The sequence below is a fragment of the Rhopilema esculentum genome, chromosome 18 (assembly GCF_057945365.1).
Source record: "Rhopilema esculentum isolate cy_ngs chromosome 18, ASM5794536v1, whole genome shotgun sequence".
Classification (NCBI taxonomy): Eukaryota; Metazoa; Cnidaria; class Scyphozoa; order Rhizostomeae; family Rhizostomatidae; genus Rhopilema; species Rhopilema esculentum.
In genome coordinates this window covers 7611515-7634134 of record NC_142832.1, presented here as the reverse complement: position 1 = coordinate 7634134, position 22620 = coordinate 7611515, and the positions used below count along the sequence as shown (strand labels likewise).

The following is a 22620-nucleotide window of genomic DNA, read 5'->3' as shown; positions in this document are numbered from 1 at the left end:
TCTACATTTGATACATGGCTGAAAATACACTTTTTGCAGCAAAACATACGTAGAGTTTGACTAAAGAAATTATATTGTTTAATTGTTAGCCCACGGCAGTTCATGGAGTATTCAGCATACAAACAAGCGATAAATGGCACAAAGAGGTCATCACCTCAAAGGGGTGAGTTTCAACTTCTTCATAAGAAATGTTTTGTAAATAACTATAAACCCAGTTAGTTTTGGATCGACTAGGCCAATGAACGAAGAATGCGTAAATGCTTTTTTAACTTTTTGCTTTTTTCCCCTTGAATTAAATGCTAATGTTTTTTGCTTGGATCACTCCATAGAATTTGTTTGTTTCTTACTGGATTTTTAAGGCCCAGATCCCAACGAAATGGTTTTGCTTAGGTTCTAGAATAGAGGAATGTGTTCCTGAAGGTGAATTTGATTTTGGTTAAAGATATATAGGGATTCTAAAGCGTTGGCGTTCAAGCAAAAAATAAGCTTGCAACGTCATGTCTAGTAGCATTTGTTTTACACGCTGCTTACTTTTCAGAAGCAAATTGGACAGCTACTCACTGAGCTACGGAGTTGAAAGTAGCAAAGCAAGAACTGGTCGAAAAGTCATAGCAGTTGCGACTTCGTTGTTTCCGAAAGAGTCAAAGCTTGCTGGACGACGGTGAGTATTCACGAACTTATGCACATCGGTCTAGAATTGTGATTTATGTTATGCTTATCCGATCAGGACTGGATTATACTAATTTGAGGTAATGTTTACATTAACTCAATTAAAACAAGTTTGCTCATGGCGCTGCTTTAGGTACTGCCGGCGATAACTACGAAAAAGGAACCATCGCGTTTCGAACAAGGTGCCAGCATTCAACTACGTGCTTGTGATGAATCTTTTATTGAAGTATGAATAAATGTGAATGGTAGAATAAGATGTTGCGTGGTTGACCTGATCGTGGTCTGGATCGCCTTTTCTTGAAACTGCGCCTCTTTGAATGTATGAAATTCAATTCAATCTTATATTGAAATGCGTTCTTTGAACAAACTATAGGTGCCCATGCAAATGGTATCCCTCTCGATTTGCTCTGTATCCCTCAGTTTATGGTTCCCACAGACTTCGGATAACAGGAGCAGATATATATGTACTTCAGCACCTTTTAATTATCGTACTTTGCTGACGTGTTCGCCTTTTGTGACAACTTCTAAAAATCAAGTATAGATGGCAGATAAATAACAAAATCACGTTTGAAGCTAAGAAAGAAACTCGATTTTTTTTAAACTCGTTGACGTTGTTTTGGGTTTGATTTCAATTTTCTTACATTGCAGATTAATTTAATATATTACTTTATGGGTTAATATGATGTATTTCATTCGGTTAATATGATGTATTTCATTCAAGGCTATAATCTTGATGGTTATCAAGGTCATCAAAAAGCATGAATCCTAGCCTGATGGCCAGCTCATATTCTATTACTGCTACTAATCTGTTGGTAGCTCTCTTCTCAGCCCTCATAGTCAACGTAGCTGCTCTACTATAGCGAAAATAAAATGGCAGGAATCACATATTTCACTGAAAAATGATATCATTACTGTGTTTTGTCGACAGATCTGTTGAAATGCAAGTCACATCTTTAATACGAACGGATGATCTCTTCGTGGAGCAAGATAAGAATATGCAGTCGGAGGCTGAACAGAAAGCTGTAGTCGATCGTAGCCTAAAGAAGCTAAAGAGCGAAATCGGGAAAGTGAGTCTGATGTTGTAAAAAAGTATTTTTTGAACCTTTTGCATAAGCAGTTCAGTTTTTAACTGGGCAACTCTGCTGGATAATTCCATCCAACCTTTAGGAAATCGTTCACTTGTTTTATCGGCAGACAGGGGGCTCGAAGGTGTTAACTATAACAGTCAAGGGCTCTCTAATTTTATGGAAATTGCAAATGACGTACCATTTTATGTTCAATGTCATATTTACAGTACAGCATATTAAATGGGTTTTTTCAATGCAGCTTGATAAATGTTACATTCCAAATGCAAGGTTTGAGAAATTGCCTGCTGAATTACATGGTATTGTTAAGCACAGAACAATCGTAGACTTACTTCACCTATATTGTTACCATTTTCGATAGGCTGCTTCGCTAAACCTTTGAAAGTTTTCTTGAGCTCACTATGTCACGACGCATTTCGCTGGCCATGTAAATTTCCCATTGGTTTGGATACACAATAGACCTATTGCTACGTATCCAAGTCAGCTAATTCTCAAAGTTTTTTCGATCATAAATGCATCGCACAGCCTATTGTTAATTGTGAACAGTTGGCTGACGGGACATAGTGCCTTCAAAAGCTCTTGGCTGATTGTTGAAAATCATGGCTGACATGATCAGTCTTGTTGCTCATTCCCACCGGTTAACCTCTGCAATCTTGCAGTGAAGATAGGTTTTGATTATTTAGAAACTGGTTAGTTTCCGTTTTCATCCTTGGTACTCTACCTTTATTGAGAATGTATGGATTTTGGAATATTTTAATTTGAAGAGTGCACAAATTAACGGAAACACAGCATACTAAAGTACTTTTCGTCCGATGCCCTTCTTCAGATTTTCTCTCTTGGTTTTTTCCTTTGGGTTCTACAACAAGGTAAGAGGTTAGCGGTCGCTGATTGGTGAAACAAAAGATTCACATGTAGCAAATAAGGAACGCCGCAATGCGACGAAAACGAACAACAATAAATACACTTAAAATGGCTTTGAAAAAAATGCTTCGGGGCTTCATCACTTTTGCTCTGATAAAGCCCCGCATGCCTGGGCGAAATATCAGCCTTTACTAATTTATGTGTATTTATTGTTGTTCATTCTCGTCGCATTGCAGTGTTTCTTATTTGCTTCATTTTCATCGATTTTTCACCGCAAAAACTCCTTGGAGTTCGTCGAGCAGACTGCTATCGCGACCTTTTCTTTATTCACACAAACTGATTCACACCTGGATGTGCATTTTCATCTTACTTTCGGACATTATCCGACGTTTGTACTTTGACTAGTGTCGGACGAAAAGTACGCTGGTGGCTAAAAGTTTGCTATGTATCCGCCATTTCGTGCCATCTTCAATTTTTGTGGTACCAACAACTTTTTTGAGTATTTTTATTGTTGTAATATTAGCTTTAGTGGTGATATTAGTTGTAGTATCAATTCTAACTGAAATTTTTCATTTCTTAGGTATGGGGACCACTGATTCAAACGCCTTTACAAAAGACACATATTTTGGCTTGGAAATCTGTAAGTTCTTTCAAAGGTTCTTAAACAGAGTTCAGAGCCTGTTTTTAGAATTAACAGTAAAACCGAGGCTTTGACTGAATTTTGATTATTCTTGATTGTTTCCCAGCAATACATCAATGTTTGCTTGTTAAACATACTCTCAAATATCCGCACAGTTCTCATTTCCGTTCATGATGCAGGAACAAATCGGAGCTGATCAATTTTATTGCTCAACGTAGCAATCATCGAGAAAGCGATACGTTGAAATTCTAAGTTCACCCATAGCCTGTATACATACTATATCGAATTAAAATTAAGTTATAGGCAACGAGGCACATAAAATCTGAACTTCCAAATAAACGCGTGTTACTATAATACCAAAAATGTCATTTTTAAGAAATCTGTCAAACAAAATCTCACCAAGGCGTTTCCCTTGATCCACTTCGAACCCTTGATCAACGGACTAACTCCCCGTATGGTATAACAAATGGTCCAGCCCCCCTCCCCCCCCCCGAGACTGTATGATAATATATATTGCCTTTTGTAGTTTAACATGCTAGATATATTTGTAAATTTTTTATCAGATTGTAAAAATGATAAAGAACAGTGCATAACCACATTTTTAAATGTAATTATTCACGTTTCGTTTGTACGATGCCATTTTAAAGTGTGTGTTTTTTAGGTTTGGAATCTAGGCATTCGCATCGAATCGAAAGACGATCCTGACACACCCTCGCCACTCAATGTCAATATTACTGAGTATTACTTGTATTCCACAAATGTTTTTAAAAACGATTCCCTAGCAAGCATACCGGAGTCGAAAACCGAATCGTGTTTTTATGGAGCACCAACAATGTAAGTTTCTCTAGAGTCAGGTTGTTCTTGTGGTCAGTCATTCTTGGCAACAGTGGTATCTTGTTACAAGAATTGGTTCAGGGGATCTTTTGTATAGACCTCAACATTTTAGGTGAAGTGGGTTCCCAAAGACATGATATTGCTCTAAAGAAAGAAAGCCTGTAGGTTCTTGAATTCTGAGATTCTTTCCTGTGGGGATTTTATGTATAGTAGCCTTTTAGATATATAAATCAAAGAATGAAGCAATGTACAATCTAAAAATCAGTGTAGGTTAGACTCATGTGTACTTGATGTGCACAAAGAAGTAAGTCAGTAGGACAATAGGTGCATCTGATTGGCATCATTTTGACCAATTAGCGACGCTCAACTTTGAGGTGAAAGAAGCTTCTAACCAATAAAGAAACCAACCTGTACTTAGCACTTTTTCAACAACAGCTAGACTTTGATTAAACTTTTGATCTTTTATAGGCATACAACACATTTTTGGGTGATGCCAAAGGACATCGCAAGTTTAATTTCCCTAACGAGCAACTGGAATAATACTTTATATAAATTTGGATGTGGAGCTCTCATGAAGGCAGGTGAGACGATTCATAAAGTTGCTATGGGGCCAAGTTGCAATGGGGCCAAGTTGCAATGGGGCCAAGTTGCAATGGGCTTTTGCATTGGCTTTTATGTGATAATGGCAATTGCTTTTTGTAATTTTGAGCCCGACTACACTTTGAAAACAGCCCTTCATATAAGGAAGTATATCGATTCATCTCAAGCTCTGCATTCAGCTAGCAAATCTGTATGCGAAATCTTGCAGTTAAATGCTAATGTGACGTAATGTATTTAACATATTGGTCTGTAAAGAGGATAAAGGCTTATACCTCTTTTTAAAAAAAACTAAAAGCCCAAAAATTATTGACTAATCATTTTGCTGTCCCTAGTATCTAAAACAACTGAAAAGGAGAGTAGTAAAAAACTTGCTCCAAAATTACCTCAAAACAAAACAAAATACTCTACAAATATCAATCTGGTTTCCATGTAGTTTCCATGCCAACCATTCCACTGATACCTGCTTATATTTTAATACGACAAGTTCGCAAGGGGCTCGATAATTGTACAGACATATTTCGTGACAAATTGGGCTTCCTTGGTTTTTTGGCGAAGCTATCAGTTGGTTCAAATCAAATTTAAATGCTGATTAAGCTGTTATTTCTAGCTTTTCTTTCTCTGAGTTTACATGTTGTCTTTCATCCAAAATGTCCGTTTCCCTAGGCGTCTTCGGGATACAAAGGGCACTCGTCCTCAGCTTCTCAGGACTCCAGTACACAAAGCATGGATTGGAGCTGGCAATCAATCCAATATCATTATCATCCAACGTATCTCTACGTCATCTGCCGTACCACAAAAACACTATTTATATTCATATAAGAATTATGCCCCCAGATGGCATCAAAACTATCGAAATATTCTCAGAAAATTCCAAAGCACCAAAACTGTATGCTTGTGGATCCGCTTGTGAGCATGTTGTTGAAATCAGGTGCGTGTTTTTCCTTTATTTTGTAGAATTATAAATTGATTTTCTTGGTGTTTTGAATGTTTGCGGACATTTCTGCAACATCTGACAACGAGCCAAAATGCTGGATCTCATGGTTTAAATTTGTGAAATGAAATGTTTATTTTCAATTAATGAGACATTTATCAGCATTTAACTTGAATAGAGTCGTGTACTCGAGCCTTACATTTGGCACGTAATTAATACCGTTGTGAGTCAGTCAACTTTATATCTAGGATGGATGGTCTTTAAAACCAACTTTTTGTATGCTAATATAGAGTGAAGTGTTTGGATGCTTCAAATCTGTTTTATAGAATAGCTTTGAATGAAAGACGGTTTCTACCAGAGTCAAATACAGTAAAATCTGTGTAATTCGAACGTTTTAGGGGGTTGTAGAAAGGTTTTTTACAGGGATTTCCTGAGATTTGAATCATAGAGGTTTATATTCAAGAGACCTGAGAATTTAAATCAGGAGTTCGAATAAATGGAAGTTCGAATTACACGAATTCGTATAAGACAGAGTTGACTGTCATATGATTATTTTATTTGCATTCAATAATACATCACGTATCTAATTAGCACCTGAAAATTCCCCTTTTATTACTGAGAATCGCTTTTTATTTAAATAGTGGTCAGTGAATAATATTTTCAAAAGATATTATTCTCATAGCATCAGTTTTAATGAATTTCAAGTAGATAAGAAACGATACGCTCTTGTCCTTGAGCTTACGTCTTGGAACACCTAAAGATAGGAGCAGAGCAAAGGCGACGATTAGCTCCGGTTTGCCTGACTATGTTGGGACACCTCGGTTGGGGCATTTTCAATTGATTTTGGGCCCCCACTATTGACGTCCAGGGTTGTTGGTTCAGAGAAATAGTGTCAAACTAGTCACAGAAATTTTTATTTTAGCAATACTTTAACCTCCAAAGGTAAAACACACACGACAAATGAAATTATTTTGTTCAAGTGAAATCATATAAAGTTGCGCATGCGCCATTTTTTGCTCCCACAACTACTACTTCTGTTATTTATAGACTATATAAGTTGTAGTGTATACGTATGCTTATTGCTGGTGATGAGTTTCCATTCGCTCAGGTTCACTGTACCCTGGGCTCCCGGCTACAATGCTGGAAATGGAATCTTCTGAGGCTTCTTTTGTCGGAATATGAGACCAAGATTGCTTTCCTTTGAATCTATTTTGTGGCTGAACTTCGGCACATTTTAACACTTTGAAGAAAACCGAATTTTTCCTGGAAATCCTTGTTCATGAAATCAGACACAGAAAAAAATGAAATTCCCTCTTGGTAAAACTTAAGATCCAAGAAAATATCTTGCAATTAATCAGTGCCATGAGCATTTTTAAACACAGGCCAGCGTCCGTGCCGGTCCCTTCGCTACCTATTGGGGGGTTCCAGGGGGGTTTCTTATTCTCGTTTGCTCACAAAGTGGGTGAGCCACCCTTTATTTTCCGACAATCATGTCAACGCAGAGATAAAGTGTAGCTTCAAAATTACCCATTGCTTCTGAATATTTACCCATTACACATACACGCTAAGGCTAAGGGGCCAAAGAAGCAACTTACAGAATGCTGATTTTTTGCTCTGAAAAAAGTAGGAAAGGGACGTCTCTTTTTAGCCAAGAAAGCAAGGAAATGAATAAAGGTTTCACACCAAATTATTTAATGTGCAACATGTAGAACCTGAAACTTATATGTTTCTTTTGCAGCTCAACACCATCATTGTTCCTTGCTAAACTAACCAATCCTGTTACTCCAATTCTGTATGTTTCAACCAATAGAAGTGAACTCCTTGTTATAAAAGAAAGCTCTTTTATGATAAATGCCCTGAAAGGTAAGCTTTCTCATTCTGGTTGTTTTTCCTTTCTGTCCATGTACCCTGCTTTACTGACTATAAAAATTGTCATTATCAGTAGCTGAGAATGCTATCTTAATTTCTGCCTCCAGTATACAATATTTCTTGATCAGAAGTACAAAACAATAGTGTGAACAAATTTCCTTTAGGAAAATCACTATAATTATTCTTTATTTTCTAACAAAAATTCATTGTTTTGTATTGACTGAAATTGTAGTTAGAACTTATCTCTTAACAACAAACAGGAATTTGCTTTAATTTTTTCATGATGAAGTTAGTTTCCCTTTCATTTTTTCTGTTGTGTTTATTTAGAAACACATGAAGATGACCAGCCCAGGTTTGCAGCTCACCATTTCAAGCTCTCAGCAAAGTTCTGGCTCATTGTCATTTTATCTATAGTATTCTTCCATGTTATTGTGATCAAAATGATTTATGCTGAATGCCATAAAGACAAAGGGACAAAAAGAAACAGAGGAAGAGCTTTCGTCAGCTAATGTTCACTTGCCATGGAAGTGATACAGCAGTCTTAGTCAAGTTTTGTGATCAAGATGAAGAAGTCAACAGACAAATGAATGATTGGCAACATGTAGGCTATACTGAGGAACATAAAACAACATGCTTTGTACAAAAATCAAGGAATGCAATGGATCCAGGAGGCAAAGGTAGAAGCTATCATCTGATCTTTGATTACAATACAGTGTTTAGCATGCCATGGAAGGATTATAAAAATACCTAAACATTTGAAGGATTTGAAAAACATCAAGTGTGAAACTTCTACTCCAGTTGCAATAAAGTAAAGGTATACTGTCAGTAAATTATAAAATTTTAAGTTTTGTGTTGTTGCTAGCAATTTGTTTTATATCTAAGTTAATTTTTTTAAATGTCAGGTTCAAAAGATATATTTTCAAGGGCCCTTAATTTTCATTTGAAAAATTACATTGAAAGTTGTTTCTATTTGATTTTTTCAATTACCGGATATGATTGTTCTTCATTAAAATAAAGTTTAAATTCTTATTCATTACTAGAATTTCAAGGTTTCTCAGCCTGATCATCCTTGGTTAGCTGGCTGAAAAACGTATCAGCAAAAATCACCCCTTACATAAAATATTGCATCCTTATCTCTTGAGCACTTTCATGTTAATGTATTTACATGCTATACCATATTAAACATTAAAATACACTACTGTTCACTTGCCGAAGAAAAACTATAAAGGTATTTATGACAGATATTGTTATGAGTTGATTATTTACAGTGACATTTGTGAAATAGTGAGATATGTATCAATTTTCCAGTTGAGAGTCAAGGTTTCCATGTTATTGTTTGTACAGCAATCCGTGCTGCCTTTCTCACAGCTGCACTCTGGTTGTCATTGACAAGTTTTTCAACCTAAAAAAGTATGATGTTTAATTTGTTGTTAATCTAGCTTCTCGATTTCATCACTGAAACATACATATACACAGCTTTTCTCTGAAAATCTAGAGGTAGCCATGGAAAGTGAAAAAATCCACAGTAAGAAAATTAAGCTGAGAACTTGAACATTTCAACATCAAGTTAAAGCCAGAATTAGTTCTTAAATGCAAACATATAATTGTAGGCGTAGGAGATTTTTTTTTCAAGAGAAATAATTCAAGAAAGGCAACATGGTGAAAGATGCACTACATAATTTATTTTTGAATTTGCTCATGACCAATCTAGATGTGGTTGGTTCCCTTTCAAGTCAGAGCAGTTCATCAGTTCTCATTTCTTTTTATTTGTTTAAATGCTTGGCAGTATGTTTGGCTTTCCATAAAAAATTGAATGTGCAAACAAAAATTTTGAAAAAATCATACCTCTTTCAGAGATTTAAGAAGCTCTGTTCTTCCAGGGGGTGCCTCTGACAATTCTGTTATTGTCTGCAATTCGAATTGTGTACAATTGTCAGTTGTATTATTTTATTTCTTACATCCTGATTTCTTCAAAAAACAGTTAAGAAAATAAACTAAACTCTGAACATAATAATTTTTCCCTTACAAAGGGTGACTTTCAGTTGATTGATGTTTAAAGGCCCTGTTGGTCTAAATTTCAAAAGGCAAATAGGCCTATGAAAATTCTTTACAATTTGGTCATCTCCTTCCTAGGCCCTTGTTGAACTAGTAAATGAAATAATTATGGAGTTGAAAGAATCTTTGAACTTAAATTAAAACAAACCTTTAATGCATTGAGTCTAACTTCACTTGACTCATCATGAAGCAGTGCCACAAGACGAGATATGGTGCCTGCTTCAATTGCTGCATATTTCCCTCTTGTTGTTATGCTTATTCTGAAATTGAAAAGGACTTCATAGAAATTCTGGCTCATATTTGCTATTTGACGGCTAAACTCAACACTTTAATTCTGTTTTGCAGTTGATGAAAAACTAATGAACAGTCTTAAGCCATATAACATACACCGTGCCATTTGATAATATTCTTTGAAATCTAAAATAGATTGCAGCAGAGAGTTAATTTTCAATTCACTGTAAAGAAGCATTCTAGGGTGCACTTATAATCTAGATTGCTTTTTTTGTTAGTGCCAGGACTAACTTGTCAGACAGTATCATTTTAGAAATTAATTTTATTTTGAATCCATGTTCTGGAAAGTGGAAAGTCCTTGATATCAGTCAAAATGACCTTTTTCCACTCAGAGCAAAAGACTTTTAAAAGACTCAAGAAAGACTTTTAGAATTTACTGCCAATGTCAAATCAGATGCTGATTGCCCTTTTGCAAAAAAAATCAAATACATACGCCATTAATGCCCCAGCTGCACTTGCTTTCACTAAAGTTGATTGCTCTGTTAGAAGTTGACTTAAAATGGGAACAGCTCCAGCATCACAGGCTGCATCTTTTCCGTCTAGAGGAAAACTACAAAGAAACATCATGATCATTTTACCTGGAGCTTATAAATTGACTTGGTCAATGGTTTACTTTTTGATGTTGTTGAAGTTCTAAATAACAGAGGGTAAACTCACTAAACTAAACTTTCTGAGAGTTGGTTTGTGGGGATAGGTGTTGGGGTGCCAAAGGGCAAAATGTCACGCCCGTAACAAAGGCATATCTACCAGACACCTTGTAATGAAGTTTATTTTTGCATAAAATACCTCAGGTCCATTATATCTCTGGCAGCTTTTGATCTTAAGTTTGCATTTGTATGGCTGAGCAGCTTTGTAAATGCTTCCATTGCGTTGCTGCTAAGAGCTTGGTCTGTATTCACTTTCATACAGAAGTGCAGTGTATCCAGAATGACTTCCTGTTGAAAAAAGTTCTGCTTTAGAATCACAAATGAAAATCGTTCTCAGAATGGGCAGTAAATTGGTAACAAGAGTGAATTCAACTATAGACTTTGAGGGCTTGAGATTGGGGTCTCCAGGTCAGAACTTTCTAACATGTGTATATTTCGGACTGAGTTTAAAGTCTTCTTACAATACATGCAATTGCAATTTAGGTAGTTTTGCTGTTCAGAATTTTCTTTTATCTTCTTGTGAAAATGCTTGAAAGGTGTATCACTGTTTGAAAAGCAAATTAGCTTTTTATAAACCAAAAGAATGTTTGCAGAATTTTAGTAGAAGTTTCTTGAAAACAAAATAATCTAACAAATAGCATGCAAGATTTTTAAAGAGTTGTTAAGCCCCAAGAAATGTTATCAAAGTAAATCAAAAAGAAAATTTAATTTGAAGAAATATAATGTGAAACAAGAAGAAACAAAAGAAGGTAACAAGTATGCCTAGGGGGGTGCAGACATGTTTGTGTGATCACACTACATTTAGTATTTCCAGGGCTGATTTCTGTAATGCCATACTTCAAGGAAATCTGTAAGATAGGCTAGGGGGTGAAGGGGGTTTTACAAGCCTAGATTCCTTCTTTATTGAATTCAACTTTAGCATGATGCCGGATTGATAATTGATGGATCTAGAATGAAAATTGGTTCCATCAATTTTTAATATCTTCATTACACAGACCTTTATTTCATCTTCTTCTGTTAGCAGCTTTCCAACCAAAATTGGGACTAAATTTACACCAACAACACCTTCAGGGCCTGTAAAGTAAACATGTTTAACAATGATAAGATTTAAATGTTGATAAATTATAGGGAAAATGAGAATTATAGGGAGAATTTCTAGGGAAGAATAAAATGAAATTAAAGGGAAAATGTAATATTTATTGCCTAAAAATTGTGGATTAAATGGGCAGATAATTTTCCATTTATTTCTAAGGAAGTAAAAGCAAATACAAGCTTTTATTGTTGGCCAAGATTGGAAATACAAGGTTGAATAAAGCTGTATGGATGAAATAAATGGAACAAACTCAAATGAAGCAAAAATGAAACATCTTCAATGACATTCAACATATGGAACTTTCAAATGTTTGACAGTGTCCTTTTAGCTTGGTTTTTCACTATGAAATAACGTGAGATAATTCTCAGTTAAATTAAAAATTAACTCATGGTCTAAATTCAAGTTAACTTGAGAAAGTGTGAAATAGCATGAGATAACACAAGCTAACTCAAAATTAACCCATAACGATTTGGTTTCCACTTGAGGTAGAATTAAGTATGGAAATACCAGAAATCACATCTATTTGAGTCTTGCAGCTATGGAGGGCGTCTTACAAGAACAACTCGTTTTATGTCTGCCTTTGAGAATACGTAGAAGGAAAAGATTTATTTTGCTAGAAGTGACAATTGTGGTCTGTGCCAAGGCTTTCAGTTTGGTTATGACCATATGAGTTTGGTTAATATAACCACTTGGAAGGGAACAGTAACTTCAAAATGTTTCACTTATTCACTTATTGTTTCACTTGATTTTTCTTTGAGTAAAGAAAACTGTTTTCAACATCTAAAGTGATACTCAGAGCAAGTGCGTTGTGTAATAACCTGTAAGGCAAATGGTTGCACATCCTCCTCCCACACATTGGCTTCTTTTGATAAGATGTTATCTCAAGTTAACTCATGAGTTTGAAATAAAAAAAATTTTCTTTCAAATCTAATGAGATAACGTGAGTTAGCATGAGTTAATTTTCATGAGATAATTTTTAATGAGCATTTTCATGGAGATAATTGTTAAACTATGTCAGATCACAAAATTATCTCAAATTAACTCACATAAACTCATAGTGAAAACCAAGCTTATGTTAATTGCTAACAAACCAGTTTTGGATGTCATACATAATTTGGGACGTACCTGGAGGTGATTGGGTGACCATCAATATTGCCATGTGAGACTGTCTTCTTGCTTTGTACACTTCATCATCAAACTAGCAGTTTTTAAATGACAAACAAACAAAATTAATAGGTAACAAGAAAGAAATCAAAAGTTAATTAGAATAATACCTAGAGAGAAAAAGATTTAACTCTAGAAAGACATTCTGTGTAATGTTTGGTTAAAAGAGTCTGACCTGTAAAAGCAGGTAGGTTAAAAGAGTCTGACCAGTAAAAGGAGACCATGCCAAAAATTATTTAGTCAACTTCTTTGTAAATTTGTGTCTGTTTTCATGTGTCTAGTTCAGGCATTTGGATAAAAATCTTAGTTGGAAACATGACCTTTGTTAACTTTCTAATAGATCTTTATACTTCAAAGAAGGCATTGTCTAGTTATGAGTGTTTGAATGCCCTAGGACTTAATTGGCTTATATTAGCCTCAGTAGAGCCTCCTTTGAGAATTTAGCCCCCATATGATATCATAGAAGCTCTTCCCCTTGCCAACCTGTGATTCAAACTTCAGATCTGAAAGTGAAGTTGTTGGTAAGATGAGCAAAATAAAGTTTTTTAATGAGTGCAGCAAAGCTGCCTGAACCAATATTACCCCATTAATCACTAATCATTCACTAAGTCAGTCTTAGTTATTAAGACTTTTCAAACTAAAATCTACTTGCATTCTCAAGATAATAATGCCCTTTTGGTATTCAGTGCAAATTCACTTTTTGTAAAAATGGGCATGTGTGAAGAAGTGTTTCCATCTGCCATTCCAAAATCCATAAGCAGTCCTTAAGGTGCAGTCTTTAAAATAGTAGAAGATTACAAAAAATAGCATACCAACTTTGATAATGGTAATACAACTTTGTGCTCAAGAATAGCATCTCTTCCAATTGCATGGCCTGAAATATATTTATGATAGTCTCATGATGAAATCCTGGACTTTTCAACTAAAAATAATACTTCTTTTTTAGCTACTCTGTTTTTGAAGAGAACATTTTTCTTTGAATAAAAAGAATTTTTTTCTTGCAAGTTTCTCTGTTTTGGCAAAAGCCAAGATTTAGCAACGAAAAGTAAATCGTCGTTCTAAAGAGGAAGTAATGAGGCGTAATCTTAGATTAGTTTTTGCATAATCTTTCTTAGGAAAAGTGTAATTATTAGTAATATACAATTATAAGTAAAGACTCTTTTATAATATGATTGGAACTTTGTTTCAATGCTCTTTTAGCAACAAATCTGTGTTGAAAAATTGTTTCTTGTTTGGAAAAATTGGTACCTCACAATAAACCACTTAAGCAAAAAAAAGTTGAAATAAAGTGATGATACCAGGTCACTAGTCAGTTATAGATGATGACTAATCAACTTTATAGAAACTATTGAATGCATATCTAATGCACTGAAAGGCCATTTTCCATCTTGGTCTTAGAAGCAACTACAAAATTTCATAAGGATCAGTCACCTGCCATGACGTGCAAAGCTTCTGTTGTTTTGATTCTAACTGTTGGGTCAGCATCTTTTAGTAATTTCTTTAAGCTGGTTATGATTCCTGGAAAGAAAAGTTTTTTCTTTAATACTTTTTATTAAAAAAAGGCAAACAGGAGCAAGAGGCTTCCAAAACAACAAAGATGTTATTAGAATTCAACGGAGAGTATCTTAAAAGATAGCTACGGTTAAACGAACATAACAAAGCAACTTATACAATCAGGATATAATACTAGGCCACATTATGTATTCAGTGGAAGAGTAGTAAAAACGTGTTCACAGCATGACTAAGCAAGCTTAACTTAAAGTGTCAATCAATGATACTATGAGTCAAAACATTATACTAGTTAATGTCTTGTCAGAGTATTCAAGTATACCTGCAAAAATTGGCGTGAAAACATGTGAGGTCTATTGCTCTGTTCAATCACTTCAATTTTAATGATTACCACCAATTAAATAATAAACTTTGGTTGATTTTCTACTCTGAAATGACACTCAAGCAAATGTTTGGATTTTGTATGTCTTACATAAGACACAAGTTATCAAAATTTTTAGCATCAAGAAGAAGGTATAATAAAGAATGATTAAACATGAATCCCTTCTGATAAGAAAATGGGCTGTTTTCATAATGTGTATTGTTGTTCATTATCAGTCATTGAACAACAAATTCTAAAGTTGCATGAAAATGCAGACAATGGTAATAGAAAAGGACAAGGATTACTTCACCTGTTCCTTTCCAAAACAATATCAAGAATCATATAATTGCTGTATTTTACAGGATTCAAAACATTTTGACTAATTACTAACATGTTAAAGGCTGTCTAACATAAGGTCCAAGCTGTGAGTGACAAAGGAGCAAATGAAAATGTTTCTACCTACCAATTTTGACTCTGAAACAGGTATTTTAATGGGAGGGGAGGCAAGTTTTCTAACCTGGTCTATTGATCATAACTATAAATAATAGTTAATTTACAGTGGCAACAATCAGCTTACCGACTCGAATTGATTCACTGATGTGCTCTGGATTATGCAGCACATCACACAGAGCAACCAGTGCTCTTTGCCGCACAATCAGAGTGTCATCATTTAATTCTTTATTCTGAAAATAAGGAGATGGAAGGCATATTAATATAAGAGAGAAATCCAACAAGTGAAAATTGAAAGTAATGCTTGTTTTAATGTAAAAACAGGCAGAAAAAACCAATCATTGTTAATCTATTATGTCATTTTGTTTGCAATTAATCCACCTAATGTTATATCTTGGCTACAAGGGAGATGTGCATGTACACACTCTTTGTGATATCGTCCTGTATTGTTTAATGTCGTGAAATTTAACTAACAGCAACAAATTTCATTGAAATTTATATAAGGAAAAGGCTAAATTTTGAAAATGGGGTAATTCGCTGCCCGACGGCCTAAACAACATGAAATTTTCGGCACAGACTAATTTTAATATGAAGATTTCAGTTCTTTGATACTTTTATGGCAAGTATCAAGATAAAAATATGTACGGAACAGAGAATAGGGCCTACTAGCTTGCCTCTAGGCCCTAAATAGATCAGTAATAACACACAAATTTTAAATAGAGGAACAAAAATGATAAAACAGTAGGCTATCATATTAAAAGATTCAAGCCTCAGCAGCTCTTACCAGCTTAGGAAGTGCTCTATCGCCATAAGCAAGAGGAGCTTTTGTTAAATCGATGTTGGGTGGCAAATTTGATGAGATGACTGTATGCGCCATTTTGCGATTTAAAATGGCGACCACAATAAATTTATATCACCATAGCTACAGCAATTTGCTGACTGTGCTTACATCGGCATATTTTTAGGATTTGTATCCAAGATGGCTAACGCTTGCAGAAGAACGGTTTTTAGACAGGTAATGTTATTAATTTATTATACGTTGCGTGTGTTCGAAAAATCTTTCCCGGAAAGAGAAACTAGCTACGTAAAAAATTGTGAAATTTTTGGAATAGTCTTCTAAACAGGATTAAGGCCTACCTTAGGCCGAGTTGCAAAATGAAGATGAAGAAATTTGATATGATGGGTGAAAGCAGATACGTAGTGAGGCGCACTATATGGTGTAAACGTTACCAAAATTGCTCGGGTGTCGAGACCTTGTTGAATTGATATCGAATTAATATGCGAATTCTGCAGGGTAAGGGAAGTACACACCCAACCAAGATGTTTTTCTAAAATGTCCCTTCCCTACACACCTGGTCTAGGTCCGGATTGGATCTGTTTCATGTCCATGAAAATTGAGCATTAGCAAATAGCACAGATAAAAATTTTGTGCGGCTGAGACTATCTACCATAAAAATGCAGTATCTAGCTTTTGGATATTAATTTCAGAGAAAAACATTAGTAACATCATTAGTGGTGACAAAAACAATACAGCAAGATAAACATTTTTCATAATTCCTAAATAATAAGAACGAGGGGAACCCAACCAGATGAAAATACTTTCCATGAACAGAAATCTGCTCGAACTTTGAAAACTGGTAATAAATTAGATCATCCTGTCCCATGTGTATTTTACTACCAACAGCTTTAACAATGATAAACATATCCTTCACATGTTTGCTGTTATTTGGCATACGTGTATATAAAAACCAGCCTTGATGTACACAAGCAAAAAATATGACGATCTAGACCATCTGCAACTCTAATGGTCTTCAAATTCAAATTTCGTTAAAAGCATCAATTACTAAGTACATACAAGGTAAGTTTTACAGTTGAAGAAGAATCCTTTGGAGCTGGATGAATCATTTTAATAGAAATTGTGTGGTTGCAACCGTGGCTGTTACTTGATGTTCGCAGGGAATTTATCCCCCGTGCAAGGCAAAAATTCCAATCTGGGTTGAGTTTTTGACATTTTGAGATCTGGGCATGGCATAAGTGATTTCTATTGCTTAGGGAAAACGAAATACAAATTTTTATTAATTTTCTGAATTTATTTAAATAGAAAGTTGTTGTTCTTCATTTGTAGTGGAATTTTAAGATTAAATTGAAATGAATGAAGAATCATGTTTCCTCAAAATAGGCATAACCCTGCATTGTTTTGATTGTCTATCAAAACAACAATCAAATGTCTATCAAATATGTCACTTGCACACTTGAATTTTTGCTCTTGCATGTCATATTTCAATATTATCTGCCCATATTTTACATGGTTGAATATGCCACAAAAAGTGCAAAAGATGAATTACCTCTGAAAAATTTCATCCAATGACACCTAATGTTATGGTCTCTCCTCACATAAAAACTTTTTGCGTTGAGCGTTAATTGAATAGCGATTCATTGGGATTGTGTGCAGTCCCAAGTAGAGCTATAAGCAATAGGTCAGAGTGCCAGAATGTTTGTATTCCACAAAAGATGATGTATGAGAATGTTGATAGAAAATTCTCAAGCATCTAGAAAACATTTTATGGTGCCAAGTATCCAGAAGGCATCTAGAAAGAGCTTTGAGGATGATGGGAAAGAGTACCCATGTCAGATGGCTATATCTGATCGATATCTTTATTTTGTTTGTGAAAACCTTCTCAAGGCATATCTTTTCCTTCCTTGATTCATTCAGCTATTTGACTCCGAGTCATGGACTTACACATATCTTCTTGGGTGCACAAAAACAGGAGAGGCGGTTCTTATTGACCCAGTGGACAAACAGGTAAAATTATTTTGATCAGTTTTTTGTGATTTATCACATTACACTCATTGTGTTAGGTTTAATGGTTCTCTAACAATTGTCAACAGAGCCAGGTATTTTGATTCAGCAAATAATATTTTGTGTGATATTGAGAATCAATAGCTAATAAATACTCTTTGAAGAACATTTATTTATAGATCTAAACATGGCTATGATCCTTAACATTGCTTATAACCTTTAACACAGAAGGATCAATTTTGAATGGCGCAAATAATTAGGATTATAAAATATTTTATGATGTACACTGCTTGTTTATTTCATTTTGCATATAGGACTTGACATAAAACATTTTTACATTTTGTGTATCATTTTTATTTTGTAACATGAACTGTTCAATTTCTTGAAAATCAGGATTTTGCATTTTCCTCTAATTGCTTTTTATTGATAAGTTCAGAAGCTTTAGTCAGCATGCAGTGGTTAGGTTGCTTTTTCATTATTTTTCTAGGTTGAAAGAGATTTGAAGTATGTTCAAGAACTTGGCCTTAAATTGAAATACGCCTGTATGTACAGTTAAACAATACCTTCATCTATACTCTGTTTTTGTCTTTCATAAATGAGGTCACAAAATAAATGTTTAGACAGGAAAGGCATTGGTAACACAACAGCAATGATTTTGCTGAAGCTTTTAACCTCTATTAAAATATGCTTGTATTTTGTTTTTATACTATCATCCTAACACCTATGTTTAGACATGTTTTAGCTGAACTCTTCAAGGATTCCAACAATTTCATTGCAGTAAACACTCATTGCCATGCTGATCATGTGACAGGAACAGGTATTTTGAAAACCTTGGTATCTTGTAAAAGTATGATTTCAGCCCAGGCAGGGGCAAAGGCAGATGTCTATCTTCGTGACGGTGATATCATCAAGTTTGGAGAGCAGGTAACAACACTGCTTTGTTGGGATTTTTATGAAAATTAGAAAAAAGTGCAAACTTGAACATCACCTTTTATTTCCAATAAGAGAATTAAGAGAGATTGATCTCTTTTCAATTTTTTATAGTTTCTTGAGGCCAGGGAAACTCCAGGGCACACTGATGGTATGCATAAAATCAATAACTTTTGTTATTTTGACATTGTTGGAATTGTTTTTGCTACTTGATATTTTGGCTGGTGCAAAAGATGCCATTGAAGCTATTTTTTGATTGTTTTCATCTTCTTCGGGACAGCTTCATTCTCCACAACAGTACTATAGAACAAGCTTTTTGCAAATATATCTTAGGGCAAAGCTTTCACATTTTTGTTGCATAGAAACTCAAACCTTTCTTGAAATTTTCACTTGATATTTGGAACTTTGTTGTTCTTTTATACTCAATGGAAATTTATTTGTTGGTTTGTCATCATATGTTGTATAGGAGAGCTCAGGGCCATAAATCCCAGGGGGGATGGGGGGGACTGGACATTTTTATAAAGGTCCTAACTGAAAATCCAATTCTTAAAGTTCCTCATTTATGGACCTTTATTAGTCAAATTGTGGAACCAAGATCTCCATGATAGCTTCTTATTAATTTAACTGCACATTTTTTGACATGAAAATAGCATAAACACAAAAAAAGAAATTCTGAGTTTTGTTTTTAACTGTAGATAGAAAAAAGGGCAAGAGACAAAGAGGGCAAGAAATAAAAGTGATTTGTGCAAAAGTACTATGCCAATAATGAAGTACCTTTGAATTTTATGCCAATAATAAAGTACTATGTAAATAATAAAGTACTATGCCAATAATGAACTACCTTCAAAAAAGAGAGCTTGAATATCAAATAATGAAAAAGAGTTTTGATAAAAAGAATAAAGTCAGTATTGCGATTTTCTATAGTCAACATTGCGAAAAAGCAACTACTAAAAATATGCACTCTGAGCCAAAGATCCCCCTTTTTTCCTCCCCAGCATCTTTCACTAGAGTTTTAGCATGACTCTTCCCCTACCCAATTTCTCCCAAGAAACAGCAATATGTGTTCTTCTTAGAAACATCGAATTGTCTATCCTGAGCGGTATAGAGTTTTGTTAAACTTGGTCTGAGAGATGCTTTTTTAGTTATCTAGAAAGTATGATTTCAAAAATGTTCTTTTGCATCAGACCCAACCATGGTAGGTCCTCCTATGTCATCAAACTTCATTCTTAACACCCCGGACTCAATTTCATGCCACCGTCTCTGAAAATGTTTTCCATCAAATTTTATGAAAGTCACGTCCTAAGGAATAACTGTAAGTAAGTACCTTCTATAGAGCTGAAAAATTCTTAGTTAATCCAATAATCTTGATTTTTGTTTACGAAGTCATTTTTCCTTCAAATACACATACCATAAATTGCTTGGTGGGCTTGGTGGTGCCATGACCCACTGCACACTCTATATTCATTCACTCTGCAGTATGACAAATCCATAGGAGTTGCTTTAGGAAGATTGTTTGTAATTTTTTTAGGTTGCATGACATTTGTTGATACAAATGAAGGACGTGCCTTTACTGGAGATGCTTTGCTCGTTAGAGCTTGTGGAAGGACTGACTTTCAACAAGGTAGAAATATTCTACTGATCCATTATTCAACTAGTTTAGTAAATTTCAAGACATCATTGATTTCATGGAATTGGATGAATAAAGCCTCATCTATGAAACAAATTTTTCATCTGATTGTCATAATCTTGTATTTAAGAAAATGATTCAAATGTTTGTGATATTTTTTATCAAAGCAAGGTAGCACCTTTTTTAGGTGACCCAAGAGTTTTATATGATTCGGTGCACCAAAGAATTCTAAGTCTTCCAATGGACTACCTTCTCTATCCAGCTCATGACTATAAAGGTATTACTTGCATATATTGTTTTTCTTGTTAATTTTCCTTTTTGCAATTTTCCTATAACTTGTAAAAATTCCTAATTTCAATGTTGCTAAAATCCACATTTTGCTGCTACAGTAGACATTTTCCACCTAAAGCTAGTTGAAGCTATGGGAGGAAATTTTTTATGTAATATTGAAGTTACAGTCAAATATCAATTTCATACGATTTTGTAGCACATTTAGTCTGTAAACTTCAGGAAGGGGCAACCTTATTTCTTGGGGGCCATATTAGGATGTTTTTAACCTTGGCAGGGCAGGATGAAATAAGGTGGGTCAGGCCAGGAGAAGCCTGGCAATAATGAAAACAGGTTTTGATATTCAACTATCACAGGATATCAACAGAGATTTAGTCAGCAATAGTTTCTTATTACTAACCAATGAAATTTTAAATAAAAGAAGTTTGGTATTAGTCTTTCTTCAGGTTCTGCCCAAGTTTTGCTAGCAAGCTTGCGCAAATCAGGTTGAAAGCTTCTAGAAAAAATACAAAGCACTGCCTCTTCATACCCCTGTTTGAATTTTCGAATTTCATTTATGATAAGCTTAATCTTCAAGAAAAGCTGCTTTTATATCTTTAAGGTATAGGAGGCTAATATTAATCTTTTTACATGGGAAGGCACTTCAATCCTGATATTTATAGATACCTGATATAAAATATTATGCAAAACTTTATCATCTTTCCCTCTCCATTCTTTGAGATTTCCCATTTACAGTACTTCACAAGATATTTATAATGAGATTGCTTCCCTTGAAAATATAACCATCTTCATTCTCTTTGAATTGCTGAATTCATCTTATTTTTTCAAAGGCTGCACTGTTACTAGTGTGAGAGAAGAGAAATTGTACAATCCACGTCTGACAAAGTCAAAGGAGGAATTTGTTAACATAATGGAGAATCTTGGACTAGCCAAGCCTAAAAAAATAGGTATTATTGAATTAATTGTAAATCACAGTGTAGGATAGTTTCTTTACCTTTTATTGAGATAAATTCCATTCATTAAAATTTGATTTAGGATCAATTTTTGCTTTGGAATTGCTTTTGTGCTTAAGGTTATAGATAGCCCTAGATCAAAGTTAAAATTCATTGCTTTCATCAAATGACTTAAGACCCTCATTTGAAAGTTACTTGTAATTTATTTTTGTCTCCAGCTATGCCTAGCCCTTTTAATTTTTGAAATTAACTAAATTTTTTCTGTCTACAAATTTTGAATTTCTTATCTTGATATATACAGATCCAAAAATGCAAATATTAATGAATGAGACTTTGATGTTTCCTTTTATTGTAATGAATGTACATATCTAGTTTGGTTTTTCTGTGGATAAATTTGATCTGGCAAGCAAACAAGGAAACAATTTGGTGTTTTAGAAAAACAAATAAATTGGAAATGCCTCTATATTCCTTGGGTACCTTATTGGATTATCAATCACTATTTGATAGGACTAAGATAGAACCCAAAAAGCTTAGTAAATCATATTGACTTATATTTTTTTAAGAAAAAGAATTGAATGCCTTTGAAAAATTAGAAACTGTATGTCATTTTCAAAATCTTGGCAAATGTTCAAGCTCAAAGGTTTCGTAAATGACAAATACATATTCAGTTAAAAATTTTGGTTCTCAATTTTAATCTTTCTGAATCAGATGAAGCACTACCCTGGAACATGATGTGTGGACCAAGTCAACTTGGCCAAGTTGAAGCTGGGAGGCAGGATAAATGAGACACTTCAATGGAGAATTCTGACTGCTAATGTAATATTGTAAACACTTTAATTTGAAACTTGTTTAGATAATATAAGATATTCTATAGTAAATAAGTTTGTTGTATATCTAGAATGGAAATCAAATTTCAATTTTTTTGGAACAGGATATAAATGCTAGCTCAAGCTAGTTAAAAGT

General features: G+C 34.5%; 3 protein-coding genes across 3 annotated transcripts in view; 2 read left to right on the top strand and 1 right to left on the bottom strand.

Annotated features, from left to right (window-relative positions):
- The window catches only part of LOC135696725 (uncharacterized protein KIAA2013 homolog), an 18110-nt gene extending 9302 nt beyond the window's left edge, over window positions 1–8808 (top strand). Inside the window, exons 8-16 of the mRNA XM_065216211.2 lie at window positions 90–163; window positions 539–661; window positions 1598–1736; window positions 3196–3255; window positions 3917–4089; window positions 4558–4670; window positions 5353–5617; window positions 7359–7483; window positions 7817–8808. Coding sequence (XP_065072283.2) covers window positions 90–163; window positions 539–661; window positions 1598–1736; window positions 3196–3255; window positions 3917–4089; window positions 4558–4670; window positions 5353–5617; window positions 7359–7483; window positions 7817–7998 — 1254 coding nt within the window. The 3' untranslated portion in view covers window positions 7999–8808. The remainder of the gene's footprint in view (window positions 1–89; window positions 164–538; window positions 662–1597; window positions 1737–3195; window positions 3256–3916; window positions 4090–4557; window positions 4671–5352; window positions 5618–7358; window positions 7484–7816) is intronic.
- LOC135696726 (radial spoke head 14 homolog) lies at window positions 8092–15989 on the bottom strand. The gene is made up of 11 exons (XM_065216212.2): window positions 15844–15989; window positions 15187–15292; window positions 14171–14257; window positions 13552–13613; window positions 12701–12773; window positions 11480–11556; window positions 10622–10770; window positions 10269–10385; window positions 9693–9804; window positions 9335–9397; window positions 8092–8891 (listed from the first exon to the last, which is right to left on the bottom strand). Exons 1-11 carry the CDS (start codon window positions 15934–15936, stop codon window positions 8805–8807), a joined length of 1026 nt encoding a protein of 341 aa, XP_065072284.1. The 5' UTR covers window positions 15937–15989; the 3' UTR covers window positions 8092–8804.
- Window positions 15955–22620, top strand: LOC135696727 (persulfide dioxygenase ETHE1, mitochondrial). The gene is made up of 9 exons (XM_065216213.2): window positions 15955–16074; window positions 17773–17862; window positions 18347–18401; window positions 18638–18783; window positions 18904–18940; window positions 20318–20410; window positions 20604–20693; window positions 21535–21651; window positions 22366–22620. Exons 1-9 carry the CDS (start codon window positions 16039–16041, stop codon window positions 22440–22442), a joined length of 741 nt encoding a protein of 246 aa, XP_065072285.1. The 5' UTR covers window positions 15955–16038; the 3' UTR covers window positions 22443–22620.